The sequence below is a fragment of the Calypte anna genome, chromosome 17 (assembly GCF_003957555.1).
Source record: "Calypte anna isolate BGI_N300 chromosome 17, bCalAnn1_v1.p, whole genome shotgun sequence".
Taxonomy (NCBI): Eukaryota; Metazoa; Chordata; class Aves; order Apodiformes; family Trochilidae; genus Calypte; species Calypte anna.
The window spans coordinates 8,761,630-8,781,573 of NC_044262.1; the positions used below are offsets into that span (position 1 = coordinate 8,761,630).

General features: G+C 46.6%; 1 protein-coding gene across 5 annotated transcripts; it reads left to right on the forward strand.

Annotated features, from left to right (window-relative positions):
* Window positions 1-89: 89 nt before the first annotated feature.
* ADAMTS13 (ADAM metallopeptidase with thrombospondin type 1 motif 13) lies at window positions 90-18,451 on the forward strand. Of its 5 annotated transcripts, none has more exons than XM_030461414.1 (29): window positions 90-393; window positions 943-1,009; window positions 1,788-2,071; window positions 2,267-2,408; window positions 2,766-2,905; window positions 3,614-3,697; window positions 3,783-3,907; window positions 4,634-4,780; window positions 5,106-5,240; window positions 5,788-5,938; window positions 6,251-6,355; window positions 6,466-6,617; window positions 6,739-6,802; window positions 7,341-7,467; window positions 7,669-7,817; window positions 9,110-9,230; window positions 9,405-9,485; window positions 9,763-9,944; window positions 10,368-10,503; window positions 12,056-12,185; window positions 12,834-13,023; window positions 13,692-13,809; window positions 14,181-14,310; window positions 15,347-15,551; window positions 16,034-16,334; window positions 16,671-16,820; window positions 17,279-17,455; window positions 17,802-17,986; window positions 18,265-18,451. In XM_030461414.1, exons 1-29 carry the CDS (start codon window positions 322-324, stop codon window positions 18,421-18,423), a joined length of 4,209 nt encoding a protein of 1,402 aa, XP_030317274.1. In that variant the 5' UTR covers window positions 90-321; the 3' UTR covers window positions 18,424-18,451. The 5 variants fall into 5 exon arrangements, with proteins under 5 accessions (XP_030317274.1, XP_030317276.1, XP_030317277.1 ...); XM_030461416.1 differs by having other exon boundaries at window positions 16,674-16,820; XM_030461417.1 differs by having other exon boundaries at window positions 13,695-13,809.
* Window positions 18,452-19,944: the final 1,493 nt, after the last annotated feature.

Consider the following 19,944-nt stretch of genomic DNA (forward strand, 5'->3'; position numbering starts at 1 on the left):
GGCGAGGCGTGCGGGGCCCTGCGGGGCACAGCTTGAACCCCACGCAGCCCCTGTCCATTCCTCCCCCCCCCCACACACACACTCCTCGCATCGCCCCTTGGCCGCTCGGGCTGCCCCGAAGCTTCGTCACTGCTCTGGCTGCAGCAAACATTGCGCAAACCCTCTCTCCCCTCTCAGCTGTCCCTGCGAGCCCTCGGACCCTTCCCCCCTCCCTTTCTCCCTCTCTCCGCAGCTCCCCTGTTTGTTTAAACCCTGCACCCTTCCGCTCCACGTGGTGTTTTGGGGCCAAAGCAGCGTTTTCCGTGCCCCGGTGCCGCAGCCATGCTTCTGGGCTGGGCGCTCCTGCTGCTGCCGCTGCCCCTGGGACGCTGCGGGACCGCGCCTGCCCCTCGGGTGAGTCTGAGCGACACAGAACTGCGCTCCAGGGAGCCCTTGGTGGGGTTTTCGTCCTTTCTAGGAAAGAAAAGCAAAGCTCGGACAACGTGTGGGAAGCCAAGAGCCATCAGGCCTCGCTAATCGAGAAGATAAAGAAGATAAAGCTGCTGCTGCTGCTGCTGCTGCCGCCGCCTCTGGGGGTGCAGCCCCTGCGTGGCACGAAGTTAAAGCGAAAGTTAAAGAGAAGTTAAATTGAAGTTAAAGTGAAGTTAAAGCAAAAGTTAAATTGAAGTTAAAGCGAAGTTAAAGAGAAGTTAAATTGAAGTTAAATTGAAGTCAAAGCGAAGTTAAAGCGAAGTTAAACTGAAGTTAAATTGAAGTCAAATTGAAGTCAAAGCGAAGTTAAAGCAAAAGTCAAAGCAAAGTTAAAGCACTTGGCATGGGTGGTGCTGGAGCTGTCTGCTGGCATTCCTGCCAGGAGGGTCCAGTCAAGTGATGGCCTTGTATCCACTTGTTTTTATGTAAAAGAATGTAAAGCTCTTCTTCTTCTTCTTCTTCCTCCTGCAGGAATTTCTCAGTGCTTTGGATGTGGAAGATGTTTTCTCTTACTTTGGAACCAGCTCAGCACCTGATGGTATGCAGGGCTCCTTCCTGCTTGATTTTTGAAAGGTGTCTCTGGGTTTATTTCTAAACCTGGAGGTTTGATAATGCTAAGAACAGTTATTAACAAAGCCTGATATGACAAGCATGCAGAGTTTCTGAGTCACATTGCTCAGGGAGGCAATCCATGTTTCAGTGTGAAAGCAGTTGAAGAACTGGGGCAGTACTGAAAATCCACTGAAGGAGATCTGATAAATCTTTTTGTACATGTCTCCTGTGGTCCTTGTTCCTATATTGGTATTTTTCTGATATGAACAGGTTCTGCTCTTTTGACTGGGAAGCTTTAAGCATAAGGATAGCCCTAAATACAAAAAAAAAAACCCAAACAATGCAGGGAGAGATGAGTATTCTGGGTCTGGATTGATGTTAGTGCAGCCTAAAGAGATGTCTTGAATTCTCACATCCATAAAGCAAGGATGTTGGCTACTTGTGAGTTCACCTGGTGCTCATCCCAGTGCCTGGGTTATGCTAATTCTCACTCAGCAGCACTTAACATCTGAAGAAGTAAAACTCAGTTGTTAAATGAACTCTTCTCCTTATTGAGGGAGCACAAGGACTGATAACTCAGGAACCAGTTTCAGAGCTGTTGTATGTTCCCAGTCAGGTTATCCTCACTTTGGAATAGTGGAAGCATACAGATTCTTTAAATGTTGTCATTTGGAGAGTATTTTTTCCCAGGGAGGTAGATCATTACATCTGTTTTCTGTCTATCATTGCTTCTCCTTGTCCTGGTGTTGTTCCATTTCTTTCAGTACCTGAGTTTGTTGTTTCTGAGCCAACTTGCCCTTGTAAAGAACAACAACTGGGGCTGAAGTCCTGTCAGGTTCAGCACTGCTCCATTGAGGCCTGGGGAGAAGTCTATGCCTTTGAATTTCTGGAGGACCATGCCCTCCTTTCCTCCTCCTTTGTGAGCAATCAAGTGGTGAACTCCTCCTTTGCCTTCCTGAAGAGATTCTCTGGCAACTGCTTTGCAGGGGGAAATCCCCTGCACCCCCCTGGGGCTACGTGCAGGGTCTCCTACTGTGAGGGGCAGCTGGTGAGTATGCTCTGAGGTACTGTGGGAGCTGGTTTGCCTTGTGGGTTTGCAGCTGGATGCACCAAACCTCTGTGACCCATCCATTTAATAAATCTGAGCATTACAAAGGAGGCAGAGGGAGGAGGTGGCACACAGTTCTCCACTGATGGCAAATGTCTTTGCAATAACTCAGAGGTGGAATTTCATCTCCTTTAGCAAGGGGTCGTCACTGCAGATGAGGAGAAGATTCACATCAGGCCAGTCAGAAGCAAAGATGTGGCCCTGCTGAAGGAGCTTGGCTTCTCCAGACCCCACATTCTCTTCAGAACCTCCACAAGAGGGGAGGATAAAGCAGGAGGTAATGTGTGTGGAGAGGAAGCCCTGCTTATTCTGCTTGGAAAAGTTCTCTCCTGGTAGTGGGGTTGCTTGTATGATCTCAAGAGGAAAAATCTGTCTCTACCCATAGCTGAGTGTCCCTGATGGATGTTCCTTACCTCACTGGTGGGTTTGCATGTATGTATTTGCCATTCTGATGGCATAAGTGTGTCTTTAAGCATGCCAGCAAGTGAAAGGAACCAAGAGGAGTGGAAAACTTGAGCAAGCAACTGGAGGAGTGGTCATCCAGCTTGATTATTCCAATCTTTCAGGAGAAGGGAGTGGAACTGTAGGACCTTTTATGTTATTTTGGATTTTAAACTTCCTTTGTGCTGTCCAGCAGGGCACCCTCCTCCTCGCCTGCAGAAGAGGGCTGAGGGAACTGTCAAACATCTGGAGCTGATGGTTGTAGCAGGTCCAGATGTGTACTTGTACCACCAGGAGGACACGGAGAGATACATTCTTGCCAACCTGAACATTGTGAGTAGGTTTGTTTCTGAATTGCTGTCCCAGTGTCCCAGGCAGATGGAGCTCTGAGTGCCCTTGCTGAGGTGTTTGTGGTTACCTGCTCCAAGTTCAGAGCACTGGGTATGTGCAGGGTGTTCCACTGTGTTTCTCGTGGCACTGCACAGCAAGCTGACCCTTGTACCAAGGAGCTGCATGAGGAAAAGTGGTTGGTAGGAGCTTTGGGGTTGTAGCCTTAAAGATTGTGTAGAAAATGTAACTCTCTGTTTCAGTACTAATACTGGTGCATGTCAGATAGAGGAGCAGGAGTTCTATTGCCAGGGCCTTGATCCAGTCCAGTGAGATTGAACAAGATCCACTGAATTGGTCTCAGATTTCACATTTGAGTGTTTTATTTCTTTTACATGCTCTCTAAATGCCTCTCTTTGCTATTTCTCAGAATTTGTTTGTGTTTTCTCTGTATCTTGGAAAAATCTCTTGAACTCTTTCCTTCTGAAATTGTTTCCTGTGCAGCTTTTTCTTTCTGCTTCAGAGTATCTGACACCAGTTCTCATCTGCTGGCAGATTGATTTACATTTGAGGTGCATACTTTAATGTACTTCCTGGTGATTTTATAGTTGCTCCTTCTGGTTACCAGGTGTGTAACCTTTGTAGTGTTATTTGGAACAGGTCCTGGAGTCACCAAGGTGCCTTCATTGTTGAACCTTTTCCATCTCTGCACAGGGGGCAGAGCTGCTGAGAGATGCCTCACTGGGTGCTCATTTCAGGGTCCATCTTATGCAAATGCTTGTTCTGAGAGAACCAGAGGTAAGCAGGGAGGGCCATGGTCAGGTGTTCTCCAAGAAGCTGCTGAAAACTGCATGAAATGTGCAAACCTCTGCCTTCCCTCCAGGCAGAGCTGAACATCACCACAAATATCACCTCCTCACTGATCAGTGTTTGTGAGTGGAGCAAGAAGGTCAATCCCCAGAATGACTCTCACCCCCAGCATGCTGACATTGTGCTCTACATCACCAGGTACTGGAGCTCCTCTGCCTTGGGAGGGCACTGGGAACAGGGCTGGTACTGGGCAGAACCAATGATTTGCACTGGCTCTTCCAGCAGCTGGGCATGGCAGGCTCTTTGGAATCTTTGGAATGGATTCCCTTGCCCACAGTGCAGTGCAGTCACTCAGAGGTGCTGTTCCTTCAGGAATATTCCCCAAGTTCTGACCAACCAGACCTGAGATGACTTTGGGTGTTTCCAGAGCAAGGCAGACAGACCCACTGCAGCTCTTTGTGGGCAGAAATGTTGAACAGTAGCTGGAAGTGAAACCCCCCTGGTGTTTTCTCCAGAAGATTTCCAGTGCTGCTCAGACTCAGACACTTTGTCTGGCTTTCAGGCTCTTTGCTGTAAAGTTTCTTGGCTTCAATTTGTTGAAGGCAAACTTTTCTTGAGTGTAATGGCTTTGTGTTGAGTGTGATGAGTGTGATGATGCACTGTGCTGCTGGAGAACAGGTTTAGGTCATTTCATTCTGTTCTGCTTGTCTGGGGTCCTGGGGATTTTTAAATGTGGAGTCACCACAAACTGTGAGCAGTGAGTGATTGTGGGACCCCAGTGCTACTGCCTGACCCCAGAGAGCTCCATGTGTTCCAATAAATGTTTGGTATCTGTCAAGTTGGGTCAGAAAGGTGCCAATAAATTCAGACCTGACTCTGACAGCTGCAGTGGTTCTTTGCTTTTTCCTCTCTGTCACACTCTAGGTTTGACTTGGAGTTGCCTGATGGGAACAAGGAGCTCCGAGGAGTGACCCAGCTGGGTGGAGTCTGCTCCTCCTCCTGGAGCTGTGTCATCACCCAGGACACTGGCTTTGACCTGGGAGTCACCATAGCCCATGAGATTGGGCACAGGTCAGCAGGAAAGCCCCAGAGCAGCCCAGAATGTTTTAGTTGGGTAAAAATTTTCCCCAGTTTAAAGGATTCAGAAAAAGGAAAATGATCTTTTGGTATAACAGGGGATTTCCTATAGATTATTCAAAACTTTTGGGGAGAGTTCCTTGCATTTCTGGTATTCCTGCATGGTCTCTGACAGCAAGCTGCAAAGAGGAGGGAAAACATTTGTGACAAGAGTAGCAGGAAAGGCTGCAGAGGGAGCTCAGCCTTTGCTTAGAGGAGGTCTGAAGGGCCCAGCCTCTGGGTTTCTTCTCCTCAGGGCACTGTTGTGCTTCTCTTACAGTCTTGGCATCTCCCATGATGGGGAGGGGAACCAGTGCAGCAGCAGTGGTCACATCATGGGTTCAGCAGGAACCCACAACAGCATCGACCTGGCCTGGTCCCAGTGCAGCCGAGAGCAGTTCCTGGCATTTGTCAGGTAAGGGGTGGGGGGTCCTGTGTGCCCATGGGGGGTCACTGCCCTGTGCTGAGAGCTTAGGGGAGAGCACAGGGAAAGATAAGGTATAAAAAAGGATGTACTTGGAAAACGAGGAGCTTTTAAAAGCTTGGGAGTGTTTATTTCTTATCACTGTTGCTGAGCTTAAACCCAATTCTTGCTGCAAGTAGCTGGAAATTACTTTGGTTAGTGACTAACAGGACTGGGCTGTGTTGGACTCCTCAGGCACTAGCTCAACCTGGAAATTTCATTTAAAATGTCAGAGCAACAAGGTTTAAAGGAGCACTGTGGGCTGTGAGCTGGCTGGGTGAGGAACAGGAATGGATTTCTGTTGTAACTTCAGCAGCAGGGAACTGTGAGCATCTCCAGGCAGCTGCTGCAACTAAATCCATCACAGCCCACAGTAAGCATGTGTTGTCTGGGAAAGCAACAGCCAACTCCCAGAATGAAACTCAGCACAAGTTTGCAAACATGTCATTGTCCTTACTGCCCACAGCTGGGAAAGTGATATTTCTTATGTTTCTCTCAGCACAGGCCAAACAAACTGCTTAAATGACCTCCCAGACATGGAAGGCAGCATCCCTGGATGGAAGCCTGGCTTGTACTATGGAGCAGATGAGCAATGCAGGATAGCCTTTGGGAGTGCTGCCACAGCCTGCACCTTTGCTGACACCAGTGTTGTAGGTAGAAAGTCTGTCTGTCTTGCTGGGGGCAGCAGGGAAATGTTCTGAAGCTGAAATGCAGGAAAAGGGAGCTGGGGAGATTTTTATTATAAAGGGATGGAAGGTGCTTTCCTGGCACAAATTTCTTGGCAAAGAGCAAAGCTTCAAAGCCTTGTACAGCAGCAGGAGAAATGAAGGGACTCTCTTGCTTTGTTGGGTAGCTCTGGGGTAACCAGACATCAGGGACATTTAAATGGAGCATTTTTGGAGACTGCTGTGTTGATGGGCCTGGATGATTCCCTGAACTCCCTGATTTTCTTGTCACACCAGGACATATGTGAAGTTCTCTCATGCCATGTACAACCAGGAGACCAATCCAGCTGCACTCGGCTTCTTGTTCCCCTCTTGGATGGCACTGAGTGTGGCATCAATAAGGTGAGGATGCAGCTGGTCTGATGCTCAGAACTGGGTGTGGGTTGCTTCTACCCCTCCTCCCCACCCACTGTGGTTCTGCTGCCAGTTTTTTTCTCTATTCTTGGTCACAGTGGTGTTTCAAGGGACAGTGCAGCTCTCTGGAAGAACTGAACCCCGTGGCTGTGGTCCACGGGCAGTGGTCTGTCTGGAGCCCCTTCTCCTCCTGCTCCCGCAGCTGTGGAGGTGGAGTTACCATGAGGCAGAGGTTCTGTAACAACCCCAGGTGAGAGGTGGGGAGCTGGGGAGTTCCTGGTGCCTCTTGCCTGATTCAGGGCCATGGGCGCTGAGCCTTGCTCTTTGCTCGGGACAACCCCACCTCTGTTGAGGAGTTCTGTCATTTCCAGGCCTGCTTTTGGGGGGCAGGAATGCCATGGCACCAGCATCCAAGTGGAGATGTGCAATACTCAGGTAATGGAGTTTGTGACACCTTTTGGTCTCTTATTTAATGCCATTTAACCCTTTGAGAGCTGCAGGGGTTGGGACTGTACTGCTCACAAGCTTGCTGCTCTGGGAAGGAGGACTAAAGACCTGGCATGCAGCCTCCTTCTGTCTAAGAAGAGAAGAGGTATTTGTTCCTCTGTCTGAAGACAGCAGTGTTATTTAACAGCATTGTGCATGTGTAATGAAGCATTTTCTCTCTGCCTTCATAGCAGGACAGATGCTGAGAAAATAGGGACTCACTTAATGATCACTTTCTTCAGAGGGACATTCTTCTATCATTCCTATTTTCTTTATCCATGTATTTTGGATAAATACCAAATATATCAACTGCCAAACACAATTTTCTGCATATCCTGCAGCTTCTCTTTGAAGTGGTTTTCTTTATTTGCAGTTGCTTTGGCATTTTACTTAGCAGCTACTGCTTTCTGCCTTTAGCTCGTGGGTAAAATGCTGCTGTGCTCAGTCACTTCCTTTCATTACCCATGTGATTCTCTCTGGAATATAGGCCTGTTTGATGACCCAGGAGGATTTTATGGCTGAACAATGTGCAGCAACAAATTTAAAGCCTCTTTATCTCACTGCAGAAGCACCATCTTTTTATACCTGGACTTCTGCTGTTGGCTTTGCCAAAGGTAAGGAAAGACTGAAGAACTGTGGCTTCTCTGTGGACAGATCTGTGCCCCAAAGAGCATTTCACTGACACTTGAGTTTTTTCATGTGAAACCTGGCTGTTCTTCCTGTCAGGTGCTTTTGACTTCTTCCCATTGCTTGGTGGTCAGCCATGAGCCCTTGAGAAAGAGTAATTCCCTCCTTCTCCTGTCTGCCTCCTCCAGGGGACATGCTCTGCAAACACATGTGCAGGGCAGTTGAAAATGAGTTCATGGTAAGCCGTGAGGAGAAGTTCCTGGATGGAACCAGATGTGAGCAGGATGAGTCTGAGCACCCCGGGGCTTTCAGTCTGTGTGTGATGGGAAGCTGCAGAGTAAGTGGCTGGGGAATCCAGGTGAACCTCTGACTTGTAACCTGCCCCAAGGGGCTCCTAAGAGCAGGAGAGCAAACTGCTGTCCTAAACAAGAGAGAGAGCTCTTCCCAAAAGAAGAGAGTTTCATTCTGAGCTTATTGGATGGGATCCAACAAATCTTCTGTTCTGTCTGTGCATCCAATGCCCTCTAGATAACACATTCTGCTAATTATGCACTAAAAATGTAAATCTTTCAATCCCTAATCCAAGCAGCAATTGGTTTATGTGTTGGTTGAGATCTTTGTGTGGTAGAAACAGGCCTATAAAATCCTGACTCTGCTGGAGAAATGTTACCTGATTTGAACATACTGAATCAGTGGCAAATTAAGGAGTAAAACCTGGGAATCATAGGTTGGCAAATTGATTGCTAAACAAAACTGAAGTGTAGCTTTTTTTTGGGTTTGGATTGGAGATGAGAAGTGCATTCCTGCATGATGAACTTGCATGGAACTCCCCCGCACTGTCTGCATTTTAGTAACTGCTCAATGCTGACTTGCTTGTATGTTTTCTGTTGTTTCTTTACGTTCCCAGAATACACTTTTATGTTTTTCTCATTATCCTCATGGTCACAATGCTGTGTAATGCGTTTCCACCTAATGAACAGCAGAGGGGGCAGGCATAATCTGGTGTGATTTCACTGCTCTGTTGGCAGCAGTGATAAATATGTATGTTATGGCAGTATCCAGAGCCTGGGATCTGTGCCTCTAGCATAAATTCAGCAGTTGCACATGTTTTGCTGCTAAGCCTGCTGAGATCCTCTTGTAGCTTTGTGTAAATTATTCTTGTTCGTGGGAAAGAGGATAGAAACACTTCTGAGTTCCATGGGATTGAAAGTCAGGGTGAAGGATGTGAGCTAGGCTTGGGTTTGGGTAGCTGAAGATTCCTTTAGAACCTGCCATTCGTTTTACTGTTCTCCTGGGCTTTCTTTTTTTCCCCCTTTCCAGGAAGAGGTCAGAAGAGAAGGAGTGCAGAGCCTTTATTTTAGGTCACAGGAGAAATCTGTCTGGGCTGCTTTTTATGAGAAAGAAAATGTCCCACAATCAATGAAGCTTCTGCTCTCAGCTCAGACTTTCCAATCCCTGGCTTTGCATAGAACTGCTCAGTGGTAGATCTGGGTACAATTGCATATTTGTCTGTGGTGTTGTCTTAAATTCCAATTACAAATGAAAACGTAGTTTTTAGGAATGAAGTGCTGCATTCATTCACTGGTTCTCAGGACAGACAAGTCTTGACAGACTCTTCCCTTTGCTCAGGCTTTTGGGTGTGATGGTCAGATGGACTCCAAGAAGATCATGGACTCGTGCAAGGTCTGTGGGGGTGATAACACCACTTGCACCAAAGTGAGTGGATCTTATACAGAAGGCAAAGCTAAAGGTCTGTAGTCCTCACCCTCAAGCTCACCATTATGATTAGGTTTTGTTGCTGCCTGTAAGGCATTAAGTTAGTGTGCTTGTAAGGTGAAGTGGGGTTGATCTGTAATCCCCAGCTTTTTTAACAGAGGAACAGTAATGGCAGGTGACCATTTCTTCTCTCTTTCCATCCTTCCAGAGTATGTTACATTTCTGTCCCTGCCTTATAACACCACCTTGGTTCATGTCACCAATCAGAGACCACTCTTCACACATTTGGGTGAGTTGAATGAAAAGGAGATGAGGGATTGCAGGTAGGGGAAAAAAAAAACCAACACAAAAACACCTGTAAAAACAAGAAAATAGAATTTAGGAGTAAAGTTCATGATGGTGCAGCTTGTGGGATGCTTTGCAGTGGGAAGTGGTAGAAGCACCTTGGGGTGCCTGACTTAATCAGACTGATTTCTGGCAAATGGACAGTGTGTAGCTGCCAGCAGCAGGGGATCATGCTGACCACATCATCTTCCTTTACCTCACTGCTACTTTTTCCCCTCCAGCTGTGAAGGTTAAGGGAGAGTATGTGATTGCTGGAAAAGGAAAAATATCTTTGAATGTCACCTACCCGTCGGTTCTAGAGGACAGACAGATCAAATACAAAGTGTTTCTCACCAAGGACAACCTACCAAGCCTGGAGGAAGTCCATTTGGATGGACCAACACAAGAAGAAATTGAAATCCAGGTAAATGAAAGTAGCAGAGTTGGAGAGGAGCCAGTCAGGGCTGGCCAGGCTGAGTTTGTGTAGCTCTGCTGAAGTGCAGAATCCAGGCTGCATAAGCTTTGTGTTCAAGGGCACTCGAGGTGGTATTCATGAAGATTGATGGTGTTGCTCTTCTTGGAGAAGGTTGTGGCTTGGCTGCCAACAGGTCTATGGGATGGTTGTGTGGGAAAAGGCACACAGAGTTCAACCTTTTGCTTCACCCTTTTTCAGTGCCCTGTGCACAGAATTCCCAGGGTGAGTGCTCTGACTCCATCTGGCAGGGACTGAGAGTCACAGCACTGAGGCTCAGGATTGGATGGAAAAGGGGGGGCTGGCTTCTCTTATTTCCATCCTGTGAGTCTGAGTTGACTTGTGCACTGAACCACAACCTTTTTTCTTCACCAGGTCTATCGAAGGTATGGAAAAGAGTATGGCAATGCCACCAACCCAGACATCACCTTCAGCTACTTTGTCCCCAGGGAGAATCTGACATACAAGTGGATTCCCCAGCAGGGCCCATGTTCAGTGGCCTGTGGAGAAGGTGAGGCAGCAGTACTCAATCTGTCCTTTCTAAGGAGATCTGGGCGGAATTTTAGTTTGGCTGGCTGGTAGTCACACAGACCTTCACCCCATGGGCTCTCCTGGGCTGACTGAAAGAAATGTGATACCAGTGACAGGTACTTGGTTAGAATGTGTTAAACAGCTCCACTGAATTTAAAGGCAAATTGCTGGAAGTGAGCTGCAGTTGCCAGCATTAAACTGAACCAAAAAAAGAGGTTTTGAATGAAATTAGCAAACAAACTGCATCATGAAAACAAGAAGAGGATTTTTAAGTAGGTTGTAACTGAACTTCTGGGTTTTAGACTAATTTTCTCAGACTTTTCCAACGTCATTCAAGACTGCAATTTGAAGCTGGCTAAACATCAAAAGTCTGAGACCAAAGCAGTATCTAGTGTCTAACTAAAGCCTCAGAGCTAATTATGAAACTTCCTTCTTAGAATTCTATTCCTGTGCCATGGTTAATCCTTTCTGTCTCCCTGAAGAGATCCTGCAGGTTGTAACAGATCACTCTGGTAGATGGTCTGACATCTTGTTTACCAGATAATGCAGATTACACTGGCAAGCCTCTCAAGACTTTTATGACAAGGATTTAGAAAATATATTAATGAATACTGCTGGAAGTCAGTCTGTAGGACTAGATATGTCTGGAGGGCTTTTCTCCAGCAGATGCCTCAGGTGAACTGATTGCTGAGCTGAAATTGCATCTTGGAAACTGAAAGTGATGCTTATGCCTTTCTTGCCTATATACATTATCTGAAAATAAGAAAGGTTGAGAAAACATTGCTGATTGATTCTTGACATTTGCTTCTCAGGGTCATGCTCTCTGAGGTTCAGGAATACCTGTCTCTCTGTGGGTGGCTCATTGACTGCAAAGGAGACTCTGCAGCTTTGCTTGTAACTTGCTTGAGTTTGGATTTTCACCTGCTTTACCTGTTAGGTTCAGTATTGTTAAAAAAATCGTGTTTATAGCTGCAATTTTATTTAATTTCTTGCATGCCACATGCACTGCAAGTCTTCAGTTTCTTTCCCAGTTCCTCTCCTCTAGTTCTGGGGTTTGATGGTTACTTTGAGGACAGGGTGCTGTCTGTGTACAAAAGCTGCAGGATGATATTGCAGGATTAGTTCTACAGAATGTCATTTAAAAATGGCTCATTGCCAGAGCTGATTTTCAGCAACCTGTCCCTCATCAGTCAGACATCAGGATCATTAGGCATCAGGGGGACCAAATGAGGATTGATATCCCTGTTCTTGCAAACAGCAAGTTTAGAACAATCTTTCCATCTTGGCAGTGGATTATTCATCGAAGGTGTCTTGTCTTCTGGGGTGTTCCTCTTGGAAAATCCCTTTAAAACTCTTGAGGGAAAGTTATTTCAGAAAGGAGGAGTTTGTGTGCTTATAGAAAGTCTGTGTTCCCAAATGTGCCATTTTCCTACACAGATGATTGAGTAAAGTGAAATTACTGCATCTTTCTAGCAGAATAGAGGTGAATTGTTCACTCTGTAACTTCCTTTCCTTTTCCTTCCCTATCCCAGGAACACAGCCAGTGGCTCATGTGTGCTTTGACCAGACAAAGAATGAGATAACAGAGGATCATTGGTGTCTGGAGCTCCCACAGCCCCTGGCAGAGCAGAAGCCCTGTGCCATGCAGCCATGCCTGTACAGGTTGGTGTTCCTGGGAGCTCAGAGGAATTCTTGCTTTACTTGTCCTGTCTCTGCCAGCTGACCCAGTCTCTGCAGTCTCACTTGTGTTGTGCAAGATGAAAAACAGGAGAGCTATGAAGTAGTTTCTTCCTAATTATAGTAGTGTAGCAGATTATCAGCCATGTTCTGCCTTTCCTGGTCCCACAAGGTGTCAGCTGAATGAGTTGGGGAGAGTCCTCCCAATATTTTACAGCAGTCTGCTAAATGAAAATACTTTGGTGTGGCCAGAAGATGTCTGCTTACATCCTTTCCATGGTTGTGCCAACAAAGATGTGGTCTTAGCCTGAAGGAGACCCTTGTGTTGATTAGAGGAAAGAGGACCAACAGCCAGACGTGCCCAGGTGTTGATTTCATAGGTGTTTTATCATTTAATAAAAAGTAATCTCACTGAAGTTTAGCTCTTTGGCTTAGATGCTTTCAGTCCTAGAGAGCTGTCAGTGCAAGGGATTACACTTCCAGCAGTTGTCCTCTCAATCACATCCAGACAAGGTTCTTGAAATAGGAAGTTGAACATTCTGTGTGACCCATTTCTGTAATGAGTGGCATGAGTGAAAAAACCCTCTGTGATCCAAGATGAGAACTAGTGTGATACAGTTACTTCCCATTTAGGTGGAAGCTGTCTCAGACAGATGAGTGCTCTGCTGTCTGTGGAACTGGAGTTGCCCAGCAGAATCTGACCTGTGTTCAGTTTCATGATGGATTGGAGACTGTTGTGGATGACAGCTTGTGCCCAGCAGAAGAAAAACCCCTCTCCATTGTGCCATGTGTGGTTAATGTCTGCCCCTTAGGCTGGGACAAAGTGAGTTTACTGGCTTGGATCTTTGCAGAGGTCTCACTGGGAGCTTTGCACTTGGGATTCAGAGGCTACCAGATAGGAAGGGACCCCCTGGAGTTCCTTCCTGGAGCTTGCGAGGGTGGTTTACACCAAGGATGTAATCAGTTAAAGGTTCATCCTGTCACCTCAGGCAGCTCTGTCTTGCTTAATTCAGGCTACTGGATTCTCAGTTCCTGGAGGTGGTTTGTTTAGGGCAGCTGTTGGCTATCTTCCTTCTGCATTTCTCCTTGCAGAGTCTGACAAAATCAGAATCAGAAATAACCCCTGGTCAGCTGGGAAATACCCCCCTGGCCAGCAGAGATGTTCTGACATGGTAGGGAGGATTGCTGGCAGGAAAAGGTATTTCTCAGCACAGGACCACTGGTCCCAGTCCATACTGGGGAGCCAGTGCTAGATGAGGAATTCACTGCTTTAGGCATCTCCATCCTCAGGTATTTCTCTTCAGGTAGTGTGAATTAGGAGGGGTTCTTGTCCTGCAAGAATGGAGAAAGTGCTCAATTGTGCCTCTTTCTTCAGTGACAGAAAAGATGTTGTAGGCTTGATCTGGAGATGTCCCCCAGCTTCATTTAGATCAGGTCTGGTGTGGAAAGCAGGTGCCAATGTCAGTCTGAATCTTTTTGCTCTGTTCTGAGGAGGAAGATTCACACTCACTGCAGACTTCGGAGTCACTTGGGCAGATCCAACTGGAAAATCAGACCCTGTATGTCTGGAGCCCTCTAGCTGGAGAGTGTTCTGTCTCCTGTGGTAGAGGTGAGATCTTTCAGTGCTGCAGGGAAATGTGACTTGGCCGTAGGTGTGAGCTCAGTGCCTAGGAACCTCAGGGACCTGGTCTTTTCCCCTCTACAGTTTAAGTGCCTTTGTAGCTGTGGTCACCAGTTTTTTGAGTCTGGGAGAGGGAAGTCCAGGCCTTTCCTGGTCCCAGACAAGGACCCTGGTTCAGACAAGGAATAGTTTAGAGGGCTGACTGGGTGCTGCTGGTGTGCTTCAGAACTGGGGGTGATGAGTGCAAAAAATGTGCTGGGGCTTGGGCAGAGTTTGCTTGTTTTGGACATGCAGATGCAACTGACTTTATTTTCCCCCTTTGCATGCATGCCATGCAGTAAGATCTCTTCTCTTTCTAGGTGAGACTCAGCTACAATACGTATGTGTAGCTTTTGACACCAGGGAGGAAACCCAAGAAGAGAACTGTCATCCAGTGCCAAAGCCAGAGAGCAGAATAGAGGTCTGTGACCTCAGTCCCTGCCCACCAAGGTAAGGCACTTCCTGGGAGACAAAGCCAGGGAGAGGTCCTCCTTTCCCTTTTCCCTTTTCCCTTTTCCCTTTTCCCTTTTCCCTTTTCCCTCTTCCCTTTTCCCTCTTCCCTTTTCCCTCTTCCCTTTTCCCTCTTCCCTTTTCCCTTTTCCCTTTCCCTTTCCCTTTCCCTTTTTTTTCTTTTCCTTTTCCTTCTCTTTTCCTTCTCCTTCCCCTTTCCCCTTCCCCTTTCCTTTCCTTTTTACTTTCCTTTCCTCGTGGCAAAGCAAGGCTCAGGCTACTCTGAGGATGTCATCTTCCTTTTATCTCTAAGAATCTGTAATAGCTGCTCTGAGAACTGAAGCAAACTGATAAGGCACTGAGCACTACCTGATAATCCTGAGGCACTTTCCTTAGGGGAGAAGGCAGAAGAGATTGTGGCAAATACCCAGTGTGAGGAGCAGGAGCTGTGTGATTTGGAGCTGTGTCCTCTGAGGTCAGAATGGCTCCATGAGCCATGAGAACAAGCACTGGGGAAGAGCTGTTGTCTGTGAACATGGATGGTGTGATCAAGGAGATGAATTGGGGGGGATAAATGGAGCAGAGCTGTGGGACTGGAAAGCCAGTGACATCTTGAACTTTTCTTTACATGCTGCAGGATGCCACTGCCAGGATGAAACACCCAGGGCTGGTTTCTGCTCTGCCTGGTCAGAGTGGTGCATGTTTTGGAGGAAGATAGGATTGTAGAGTTAAGCTTTTCTCTGTCACCCTGGGGTAGACTGTAGTGGGTGCAGAGAAAGACTCAGCGTGTGTTTTCAGTCTGTGGGCTTCTTCCAAAATGGGAATGCCCTCTGGCTCCAACTTCAAACCTCCAGACTGCCAGCCTCATTTCACAGGCTGCCTTCTAAGTACTGTGGGCTGCAAAACGTGTGAGGCAGAGGGGTGAAGAAAGCAGCTGAGAAGCAGAAGGGGGAATGATGAGGGAGCTGCAGTGAGAGGCTGCAGAGGGTGGGGATTAATTGCTAACCTAATTGTTTTCCTCCCTGTCCTCTGTCAGCTGGAAGGTAACCCCAGCTGGTCCCTGTTCCTCCAGCTGTGGGCTTGGCTTGGCTGTTCAGCTGGTCACCTGTGTGCAGATCCACCAAGGCAAGGAGGTTTTGGTGGAGGAGACTTTGTGTCCAGTGGCAGAGAAGCCTCTCCCCAGTGTCCCCTGTGTCATCCGGATGTGCTCCTACGAGTGGGGCTTCAGTGAGTGGACAGAGGTATGCACTTAGCACAGGGCTTTTATACCCAGTCACTTCCCCAGAGCATTCAGGGGAGAAATACCACTTCTGCATTATACATTCACTTCCCACAGAAATGCTAAACCATTTCTAAGGATGTTTTTCATCCTTTCCACTGCCACGTGTTTAGCAGCCGTGGGTCTGCTTCCCACCTTTCTCAGCTAAGATTTTGGCTGCAGTTTAAAAATGGTCCTTGGTATGTTTTCTTGTGAAATGCAGATCTCTTCTGATTTCTGAGGAAGTGGTTCTGCAATTCAAACATATAGTTTGGAAGATCCCCTGGGAGACAGGCCATCTTACAGATGATGAAACCTGAGCAGTGAAAAGGGCAAGTGGTAGAACAGCATCAGCCAACAGAAGATCAGCTCTGCAGATTATAGCTGAGCCAATACATATATATATATATATTAAATACCAACTGAAACACACATATAAAGACCTGTGGGTTTCCTCCTTTGCAGTGTTCAGTTTCGTGTGGGAATGGCATTCAGACACGTGGGGATTTCTGCCTCAACTCTCTGACCCGTCAGCCCGTCAGCCCCATTTTCTGCAGGAACTTCCCCAAGGCCATCGTGGTGCGTGGCTGCTCCACAGGACCCTGTCCTGAGCTGGGGATGGAAACCAGGTCCCCTGGAGCTGAGCTGCAGACAGTGACACCAGCCACACATCTGATGGCAGCTGCAGCTGCTAGAGAGGCAAGAAACAAGGACCTGGGTCCTGCTCCATCTGCTGTGCCCCAGGAGCGGACAGGGGACAGTGGAGGTGAGGAGGACACTGCTGAAAGGCAGAGCTGGGTGCTTCCTGCATGCAGCTGGGTTGTGGTGACCCCCATGCCATACAGGGACAGGAGCATGGAGGGAGTCCTTCTAGTTAGGAGGAACAACATGGTGTTCCTGCCAGCATTCCATGTTGTCTGAGCCAGGAACAATGATTCCCTTCCCTGGGATTTCCAAAGATCTGACCTGGAACTCCTTGGGGCAGCAGCCGACTCCTCCTCTCCTTTCACATCTCTATTCCTTGTGCCATGAGGGGAATGGGAGCTGTTTTTCAGAAGCTGTAGTTCCTTCTGGCTGTGTTTCTCACCTCTTGCTGCTGTAGCAGGTGTCTGTGGAAAGCTCTTTCTTAATGCCACGGGGGTGATCAACATGACAGGCGTAGGGAGCTGTGACTGCACCGTGGCCATCGGGCGTCCCCTGGGAGAAGAGATCACAGTCCACATCCTGCAGAGCTCCCTCAACTGCAGTGCAGGTACTGTCCAGGGCATGCTGGGGACTCTCCTGACCTCCTGGGAAATTTGCACCTCTCTTGCCCATTTGCTTTTGGTGCCTTGGAAGGTTTTTGGCTGCCCTGGGGCCTGTGTAATCTCTGAAAACACTTTTTCAGTCCCGCCAAGTTGTTGCTAGGTGGGACAAAAAGGAAGGTGATGCCTTTCCTCCCCCTATGTAGTAGTTTCTTACCTGTTTTTCTGATAAATATGAAATGAAACAATTTTATAGGGTTAAAGAGGCTGCTTGCTTTGGGCTGTTGTAAACTGTCTCTAGTAAACCCTCTTGCTGGACTCAGCACAGTTAGATTAGTTAACTGGACTGTTTTCATGACATGTTGATAAGATAGGGACAAGATGCAGAAACTACTTGATTTCAGACCTGTGTAAGTTGCAGACTTTTACTGAAAGTGTTTCTAGTCCCTGTGCTCATCCCTTCCAGGTGAGGTTGTGCTGTTTTCTGGACGCATGATGTGGCGGACAGGCTGCAGGAAGCTCCCTTTGGCACAGATAAATTCCAGAACAAATACACTGATTGTGAAACAACGTGTTTTGCTGCCAGGAAATGGGATCATTCTTCAGTACAGCAGCAGAACTGCAACTAAAAAATATTATCAAGGTACCCAACTGAAAGCTTTGCTATTGTTTTAGATAAAGGCACCCAGGACAAGGCCCACAGAGTCCAACAGATCATGGCTGCCTGTGGAAATCTATGACAATCATGCTTCATGTTTTAGCATCTTACAAGCCCTTTTTTGAGGAGTGTTGGAATTAAGATGACTTGTGGACAGTCCCTTTGTTTCAAAGACAAGCCCCCTGCAGATGTTTGCTGATACTTGATGCTTCAAGATGAAAATCCTTAGAGAAACTTTCCTGCCTGTGTCTAATTTAAAGTATTTCTTTCTTGGAGATGCTGAACACTTCTCTAAATAATTTTTCTGCTCCCTTTTTTCCCCCACTCTCAGACTGTGACAAGCAGCTGTTTGGTCCCCAAGGTGAAATAGTGAATCCTGTGCAGTTGCCTGATGAAAAGCAAGAAGGGATGTGCAGGACCTTCATCACTGTGGCTCCTGGGCATCGCATAGCTCTCCGTGCCCTGGCTATTGACCTGGGCAATCAGAGCAACCAAACACATTTTAATTACATCCTGGTGAGTCAGGAACACAAAGGGGATGATTTGGGTGGGAATGGACCCATCTCCTCACTAGAGATTTCCATCCAGGTGCAAAATTCAATCACAAATCCTACAGAGTCAAATTCTGATCTCTGTTAATGACTGTAGCTGTGAATGAGCACTCCAGATGTCTATTCCAACCTTTGCAGAGGGCAGGTTTCTGTCCCAGGTGACCAGTTTACAAGTGCCCAGTGATTTGTGGGTATATCCCAGCAGGCTGCTGGGACATAATGGTTTGGTGTTTCTTCATGCAGGTCCGTGATGTAAGCACCATGAAGACCGTGGTGTTCCGTGGGAAGCAGCAGTTCCTCTGGCAATCAACAGGAAGCCAAGCTGAAATTGAATTCCATGAAAATGTTAAGGATAACCAAACCAGTTTCTGGGCTGAATATCATGCTATTGAACCCAAATAAAAAGGGACAGACCCACTGCACTGAGAAAGGCTGTGGTCCAGTTAGTCACTGCTGCCTGTTTGCTGCTTGAGGTGACAGGAGTAATTTAATCTTTTTACAACTGCTTCTCCATCTCTTGAGTAAGAAATGCCCCTTAAAACTGAGGCCTGCTGAAATTCTGGAATGTTACAAAGAAGGCAGAGTTGTGCATGAGGATGAACTGGTGTTACAAGAAGACTTTAGGGAGGTGTCTCCTTTGCCCAGGAGGATAGTGCAACACTAGGACAGGTCACTGAGAAAGCTTAAATGTTTTCAGGAGTTGGCTGACCTGGTGACAGTTTGCTCTAAATGGGAGGACTAAATAACATCCAGATGTCCCTCCCCAGTCATGCCTCCTGTGGTTCTACTGTTAGATATCTGCCAGCAATACCAGTACTTCTCTTGTATGGGAAAACAAAACAATTCAGTCTCTAAATGACAGTTTTGGTGCCAAAACATCTTTACTCAGATATGAGCAGTAGCTGTGCTGTTTATCTGCTGGCATCTTCATCTTGCAGGAACTCTGCAATGAGAGATTGTTGAGACTACATGGCACAAGTTGTATCAGGAAGAGGTATTTTAGAGTAGTCACTCGTTTGATTTTTAAATACATTTGAAAGGTTGCTTTTATGTAATATATTGAATATTTAATATCTTAAACAATGAACCATGCTTTGGTCCAGACCTGTCATCCTCCTCAGAAATCACAACACACTGCTTAAAGGGCCTTTCCTGAACCTGGAGCCTGGCTGGACACATCTTGCTCTTCATGCTGGATGCCATAAATGGTTCTGCCTGGGGTTTTAACCCTGCTTCTGCTTTCTTTCAGTTGATTTTTCTGACATCTTTTTACAACTGCAAGATCTTACTTTCTTCTGGCTTCTTAATAGCTTTTTTCTTCTCTTCTCTTCTCTTCTCTTCTCTTCTCTTCTCTTCTCTCTTTTCTTTTCTTTTCTTTTCTTTTCTTTTCTTTTCTTTTCTCTTCTTTTCTTTTCTTTTCTTTTCTTTTCTTTTCTTTTCTTTTCTTTTCTTTTCTTTTCTTTTCTTTTCTCTTCTTTTCTTTTCTTTTCTTTTCTTTTCTTTTCTTTTCTTTTCTTTTCTTTTCTTTTCTTTTCTTTTCTTTTCTTTTCTTTTCTTTTCTTTTCTTTTCTTTTCTTTTCTTTTCTTTTCTTTTCTCTTCTTTTCTTTTCTTTTCTTTTTTTTCTGGTTAAGCCTGGAGTTTTTGCTTGCCAGCCTCCAGATTTACGTTCCATTCCTGGAAGAGCTAGAAAGTAGATTGTTGAAGTGAGATCCTGGAGGAGCTGGATGCATCAGCTCTCCCAGTGCAGTGCGTGGGTGATGCAGGCACTGGGCCCTCATTTCCTGTCCTAACAGGAGATGTTACTGAAAAGACATCCTTTTCCTAATCCCTTTTCTTATTTTTTAGGTTTTTTTGGTAACCTTTCAGCAGATGGAATCTGTCTTTCCACTCTCTTCTCTGGATCCCAAATCTCTCTGCTATTT

Excerpts from the sequence above, each read along its gene's own strand:
- ADAMTS13 (XM_030461414.1), top strand. The coding sequence starts at position 322 with ATGCTTCTGGGCTGGGCGCTCCTGCTGCTGCCGCTGCCCCTGGGACGC. Across the intron at positions 3,908-4,633 it reads ATTGTGCTCTACATCACCAG|GTTTGACTTGGAGTTGCCTG; the intron begins GTACTGGAGCTC and ends GTCACACTCTAG. Across the intron at positions 4,781-5,105 it reads GCCCATGAGATTGGGCACAG|TCTTGGCATCTCCCATGATG; the intron begins GTCAGCAGGAAA and ends CTTCTCTTACAG.